Source organism: Nelumbo nucifera, chromosome 5 (assembly GCF_055504915.1).
Source record: "Nelumbo nucifera cultivar China Antique chromosome 5, China Antique-T2T, whole genome shotgun sequence".
Taxonomy (NCBI): Eukaryota; Viridiplantae; Streptophyta; class Magnoliopsida; order Proteales; family Nelumbonaceae; genus Nelumbo; species Nelumbo nucifera.
In genome coordinates, this window is record NC_142653.1 from 36,974,647 (window position 1) to 36,981,855 (window position 7,209).

A 7,209-nucleotide genomic window follows, 5' to 3' on the forward strand; every position below is an offset into this window, starting at 1 on the left:
TTTTACCAATCCCTAGATTTTAGGAGAATTGGACAAGGAATCATGGCCTGGTGATGGCTCAAACAAATCAATTGTTAGGACCAATAATGGGTTAAAAAGACCATCACAATGATGAGATGATGATCAATACACCTACACATTTTTTTATCATCCCAAAGAATTCAAATTGTTATTGTAGCAAAAACACGGAAGACACATAAGTAAGCAACTGCCTATTTGTAGGAATTGCAACAACTTCCCAACCCCGAACCCAATTACCCTGTCTTCTCCGCACAACGTATCCCTTAAAATATGTCTTTCTAATTATAAGTCATTACAAAGCCAAAAGCATTTCTTTTTGGTATTATACTCGAACCTATGCTCATATTAGGCTTTGTGGTAATCTAACATTTCAAATTTCTCATTATGAGATTTTCCCTGGATTAGGTATACATAAACTTTGTTGGCAAATTAAACTTAAAGATGACCTTTCCTTGCTAGTAAACAAAGACCGCCTCAACACTTGTCAAACTTAGGCTTAAAAGACTTCTTAACAAGGATTCTTTTACATTTGATTATGTAAAAACTACTACAATTTTACTTCAAGGAAGAAATAAGAATATATATATCCATTTTGTTTGGATGCTTTCTTACTACCAAATAAAGCATAAACATCTACATTGGAAATTAAAAATAATTATGTACATAAAATGAAAATCCTAACAACCACTCCCTACACCTCTCAATGCACCCATTAATGATTCTGTAGTACTTCCGGCGCCAATTCTTGCTCAAAATCAGCGGGATAATAACACCCCAAAAACCCAATGCATAACAAATAGCCACGTATGAATAGAAAAACAAGTCTTCGTCCATGACCTTGGCTAACAATTTCTTCTTCCCACCTCCAAAATCATTGCCTTTAGGCCTTGGTGGCTGGTTCTCAAACAAAGAACAATTCATTTGCAGCGGTGGTCCACAGAGTTCATCATTACCAATATAACTATTGTTGTCAAAAGTAATGAAGTGATCTTCATAAGGGATCCTGCCTGAGAGGTTATTGAAGGCCACGCTGAAGGTAGAAAGAAAATTGAGTTTGGTTATTTGATGTGGGATCCTTCCTTCAAGTTTGTTGTGAGAAAGATCCAAACTTTCCAATTGTTCTAGATTTTGAAAGGATTCAGGGATATGGCCGACCAAAAAATTATTAGAAAGGTTCAATGAGTGGAGTTCTCTCAGGTCTCCTATTTCTATTGGAATTTGACCTGTTAATTGGTTCTTTGACAAATCAATCCCAGTCATGTATCGCAGAGGCTCACCCTTGTAAGTGTGCATGTGACCCTTGGTAGCAAAATTGATTTTGACTTCACTACTCCTTCGAAAGCCTTGATCAAAATAAGGGAGAAACTCTTGAAGTTCAGATTTTTTCTTCCATGATGTAATGCTGTTGAGACAAGAAGGTATGCTCCCTGACAAATGGTTATTTGAAAGATCTAATGTGTGCAACTTTGTCATTTGGCATAATGACTCTGGTATTTGGCCAAAAAAATGGTTTCCTCTTAAGTGAAGAACACGCAAATTTGGAAGAATAGGCAGATGATTTGGAAGATAGCCAAGCAAATAGTTTTCACTTAGATCCAACATGAAAAGAGATCGGACACTTGACGCATTGATTATGATTGGTTTTGTGAAACAGTTTCCTTCAAGACGTAAATTGGCTAGTCTATCCATTTTGGTAAATATTGGCATACCATGCAACTTGTTGTTTGATAAGATTATTTGTGACAAGAGGGTTTTGTTTTGGGATAATCCACTAGGCACTTCTCCTATTAGGAAGTTGTTAGACAAGTCTAGAACTCCTAATTGCCACATCCTATTGAACGAAGACGGAATCTTGCCTTCAAGTTCATTCATTGACATGTTAAGAAAATGTAGGCTGGGAAAGAAGTCACCGATATTTGTAGGAAGCTGCCCTTCAATTTGGTTGTCAGAAATGTCAAGAAAGGTCAATCTTGTTGTTTCATTTTGGAAAGGCATTTTTGGAAATTGGCCAACTAAATGGTTACCCCTTAAGGACAAGTGTTTTGGTGAAGTATTATTGTACAACAATGAGGGAGAAATGATTCCTTGAAGAGAGGTATGAACTAAAGACACTACCCTTAAGTTATATTGAGTGGAGAGGAAATTTGGAATGACATTATGACTCTTCCTATTGAGGTTGCAATTGTCTAGATTTAAATAATTTAGTTGGAAAGATGGAATCCAAGATGGTGACTCAGTATCAACATCCAAGTTATAATTGTTGGAAAGATCAATTTCTGTTAATTGGGAGAGATTAGCAAAGATAGAGAAGGAGAGCTCTCCAAAAAACTGGTTATTTGAAAGAACAAGGGACTCTAGTGAAGTTAGGTTATCGAAAATCAAAGAAGCAATATTGCTTGTAATTTGATTATAAGAAAGATCCAATTCTTGTAAGTTCCTCAATTGATAGAGCCCTGTAAAGAGAATATAAGAGACGTATCCATAAGTATGAAGATGTATTATACTATATTTCATATAAAAAGCTTGCATTTCTCAATCAACTATGAGTTAGATCTTTTCTTTCGCTAAATGGCATGGCATTCATTACTGAGTACTATTAATTGAACCTAGAAGAAGTTTTTGTTTAAAAAAAGATGATACCATAATATACCTGAAACTAGAAGAAGTTCTAGTTTAAAAGACAAAAGAAGTTATTTTAGAAAGGATGTTTGTTAAAGGGATATTATCTGAAATTTATAGTTATCAATAATCCATTTTCCCTTTCTTCCTATGCTTGACACCATAATATATTAAACTTTGCAACAAATAGGTGCTTTACAAAGAGGTGAACAGGAGATCTCTGAAGTTGTCTGTAAAAAGAAGGCCCAGGTGAAAATTGTTGTTTTGTGGACTTTAGTGAAGAGACAAGTTAAAACTTTTAGTGAAATTGTAATTCTTTAATGGTTCTTATATAGGATTTCCCTTGGTCATTCAAATTTCAAACCAGTATAGCTTTTAAGTGGGTAAAGAAGAAGGTTTTAATTAAATGCTTGGGTTTTGTACAATCTAATCTAGATCTGAAAACCAAATCCAGTCTTCAATTGTGATCGGACTATCCCTTGCGGTCTAGACAGTTTACTCACCCACCCCTATCCCCAAGTTTTTGGACAATTGGCAATCGTCGGTTATCACTAACAAGAAATTTGAAAAGACTATTTTACCCTTCAATTCTCCTTAAATTTTCAAAACAAAAACAACCACCACTCTATTTCTATTTTTTCAAAATGGAAAAAAAGACGAAGCAGCATAAACCTAGCTTGACTACGCAACATCAAATCCTCTTTTGTGGTTTGTAATCTACTCGGTGGGAAAAAGAGGTTTGTAAATGGAATGACGTCTCTCTCCTAGATTAGTTATTGCAGACCGATGCTCACTCCAAATGACTTTTGGGAAGAAATTAACAATTCCAAGTCTTCAAGAGTGCATGGGACGGTATTTGTGTTCTCAGCCCCACAATTATTATCACCTTCTATTTATCCACTTCTTGAGCTATTTATTTCATCCAGAATCCAGCTCGTGGGACTGTGTGATACCCTTTTTTTGGCTTTGGGGAGCTAGCATTTTTTCTTCAATTTGTGTGCTTTTATACAATTCCTGTGTTTTTTTTTTCTAATTTTTGCTACTTTTAACAAAAAATACATGGTATCTTGCAAGGTTAAAATACTGTAAAATATATTGTCTTTTGTATTTTTTTATTTCTTTTGGTTCTGATGAACTTCTATATTTAATAATTTCTACAAAATTTGGCTCAAATTATATCTTTTTTATTATTTATGCATAGAGGAGAAAGGATGAGAGCCCAGGAAAATGCATTTGATGCCGTGTAATTCATATTGGGCCAAAGAATTCCAGCGGATGAGAGTGATACTGGAAAATAAACAATGAAAGCGCTATGACTATTGACTACTGATATCAACTTGTAAATCACGTTGGACCCAGAATCATCCCAATTATTAATTGAGATAATTGGGTCTGAACCCTATTAGCTATAATCAATTTTTACAGAAATTTCAAAATGTGTAAAATTTACGATAATATTTATCAGTAAATCATCATCATTATATTATTTCCAATAATTAACAGTAAATCATTTTTAATTATGGGTAAATTATTAGAAATTATTGAAATTGTAAGAATTATTTGTTTGAAAATTAGTTTTTACAATTTCAAATCAGTTAATTTCATTTGAAATAATAAAAATAATAATATAAAATAGAATGATAATTAATAACATTAAATATATTTGAGAAATATTTAATAAAATCCACTAAAATAATAAAATTAAAAATCAATTATAAAATAACAAAGACTAGTTAAAAACTAATAGCACTAATTACTAAAATTAATAGAAGGTGATAAAAATAATAAAGTTAAATTAAATTTACCTACAATACATAACCAAAGGATAATGGTTGGGTCGAACTTGGTCTCACTCAAACCAATTTGCATATATAAAAGAAACTTTCAAATAAAGAGTAGGTAAGATTGATATAATTGGTACCTGTTGGTAAACTTGTAAGCTTGTTCCCTGACATGCCGAGTACTTCCAGTGAAGAGAGGTTATTCAAAAGGCCTGAGGGTAGGCCTTCATTGGTTAGAGAGTTATCGTGTAGATCCAATTCCTTGAGATTCTTGAGTCCACCCAATCCTGCAAATGTAAATGCACCACATATATATTAAACATTAATTATTGTAACTACGTAAACAGGGCTTAATTAAATAAGTGGATTTATTTATTAACAATCCACATCCGAAAATTTAATTACGTACCTTTGGGAATAGCCGGTAAGCCTTTGAGATTATTAAATGATAAATCTAGCGTCTCCAATGAAGAGAGATTATGTAGTAGGCACCTTGGGAGTTCTCCATTGCCGCCCAGATTGTTGGAATACAATCTCAATTCTTTAAGGTTGCTGATTTGACATATTGCTGATGTATAGCATGAATGCACCGGTAAATTTAAATTCATATGTAATTAAGGATCCAAGATATATAAAGAAGGGGAATGCATGCTTGTTCGTGTATTAATTATACCCTTTAGAAATGCTGAGGAAGCATTGAGATTATTGTATGATACATCAAGCATTTCCAACGACGTCAAATTACGTAGGCATAGTAATGCTTTGCTATTACTTCTAATATCATCGTCATCACCCAAATTGTTTTCAGAGAGGTACAACTCTTTAAGATTGGTTGCTTGGCATAGTGCTGCAATAAAAGACATGAGTAGTAGTAGTGTTATATCCCAATGCAATGCATATATGAACCCACAATTAAGATCAAATTAATATATAAATTTTAATTTATACCATACCATTACTTACAACAGGTGACCAGGCATTGAGATCGAGATCTGCTAAATCAACTGATTCAAGATTATGGAACAACGGGCACCCTGCTAGTAGAAGTAGTACACTTTCCATATAATCATCATATCCCAATAGCGACAATCCTTTGACATTGGTGGTTTTGCATACACCTGCAAGCAATATATATATATATATATATATATATATATATATGAGAAAAGCATTAATTAATTGTGATTATCATCAATTATCATTGTGTTTTTCTTATATAATTCCTCTTTATACATATAAATATATAAACATACCGTTTAGGACACCGGACCAGCCCTGGGTGTAATTGGAAGTGATATATAAAATGAGATGAATTTGAATTGATGATGATGATGATGGTGAACCAACATTCTTGTTCGATAGAAGGCAGACGGGTAAGCTGTTACCTCTTGGTTCCATTACATAAAGATGTAGCGAGAGATTCCTGGCTCCACATAATGCTAAGACATACACCATGCACCAAAAACAAATTAAATATAATTAATTAAGCGTATCAATACTTAATTAATGCATAATTAATTACCTGTTAATGGTGATGATGAAGACATATTACGTTGCATAATTGATACGTATACTGCTTCTAAAGAAGGGAGAGCACGCCCTAGACAGCCAGGGAGTCCATCATGGTCAAGATCGTTCCACATCAGATCCCATTCTTTAAGATTGCGTAGTTGACACAATGCTGTGCAAGCCATGCAAATATTTATAAATACCCTTCAATTAAGCGTTATTTGTTCTGGAATATGGAATATGTATCTAATCCACCAACAGTTGGCCTCCATAAAAATTTAAGTAATGGAAAATTCGATCATTAATTAAACCCACAAGAGTATTGTATACTTTAATTCTATTACTTACTGGGAGTAGGAGAAGCAAAATAATATTAATTAGTAATTACCTTGTGGCATAATCCAACCTCCAATGTCGTTGTAAGATAGATCTAGGAATTGCAGGTGTTGGAAGTGAGTGAAAATGGTAGCATTTGGGTACCATTTTCCTACTACACCTGTAGCGTATACCATTTCACCAGAAATATCAATTCGAATCACGACCGAGGATTCATCACATTCCACCCCTCCCCATTCACAACAATTGTCTCCAACCCACGTTTACATTTTGGAGAATGGATTTGTAGGATGGTTATTATTGAGTAGCGAGTCTCTGAGTTGTAAGAGAGCCATCCTTTCCTCCTCCAAACAGTAGGAGTAGCCTTCGTGGCCTTGGCCTTGGCATAATAATCCACCACCAAAGTAATTAGAGAGAAGAAGAAGAAGAAGGAGGGTGACAGAATACAACCTCACCATCTTCTTACACCAACACCAACACCTCATCTCCATACTCGATGATCGCCTTCACTTTCAGTTAAATTAAAAAGGAGGGAATTAGCCTACTCAAGGGGATAATTCCAATCCCAACATTAATTATTGCAGACCGATGATCACTCCAAATGACTTTGGGGAGGTCAAGGTCAAGCGGATAAATCCAACTCCAAGATTAATTATTGCAGACCGATGCTCACTCCAAATGACTTTTGGAAAGAAATTAACAATTCCAAGTCTTCAAGAGTGCATGGGACTTTTTGCTACTTTTAACAAAAAATACATGGTATTTTGCAAGGTTAAAATACTGTAAAATATATTGTCTTTTGTTTTTTCATTATTTCTTTTGGTTCTGATGAATTTTTATTTTTAGTAATTTCTACTAATTTTGGCTCAATTTATATCTTTTTTATTATTTATGCATAGAGGAGAAAGGATGAGAGCCCAGGAAAATGCATTTGATGCCGTGC

At 34.1% G+C, this 7,209-nt stretch overlaps 1 protein-coding gene across 1 annotated transcript; it reads right to left on the bottom strand.

Moving 5' to 3' along the window:
• Positions 1-422: 422 nt before the first annotated feature.
• LOC104606789 (receptor-like protein 14) lies at positions 423-6,782 on the bottom strand. The gene is made up of 8 exons (XM_088888714.1): positions 6,319-6,782; positions 5,944-6,102; positions 5,675-5,860; positions 5,375-5,539; positions 5,095-5,268; positions 4,831-4,989; positions 4,562-4,708; positions 423-2,474 (listed from the first exon to the last, which is right to left on the bottom strand). Exons 1-8 carry the CDS (start codon positions 6,440-6,442, stop codon positions 667-669), a joined length of 2,922 nt encoding a protein of 973 aa, XP_088744840.1. The 5' UTR covers positions 6,443-6,782; the 3' UTR covers positions 423-666.
• Positions 6,783-7,209: the final 427 nt, after the last annotated feature.

Coding starts and splice junctions, on each gene's coding strand:
- LOC104606789 (XM_088888714.1), bottom strand. CDS start 6,442: ATGGTATACGCTACAGGTGTAGTAGGAAAATGGTACCCAAATGCTACC. Junction 5,269..5,374: donor GTCACCTGTTGTAAGTAATG/GTATGGTATAAA, acceptor CTTTTATTGCAG/CACTATGCCAAGCAACCAAT. Junction 4,990..5,094: donor TTCCTCAGCATTTCTAAAGG/GTATAATTAATA, acceptor GCTATACATCAG/CAATATGTCAAATCAGCAAC.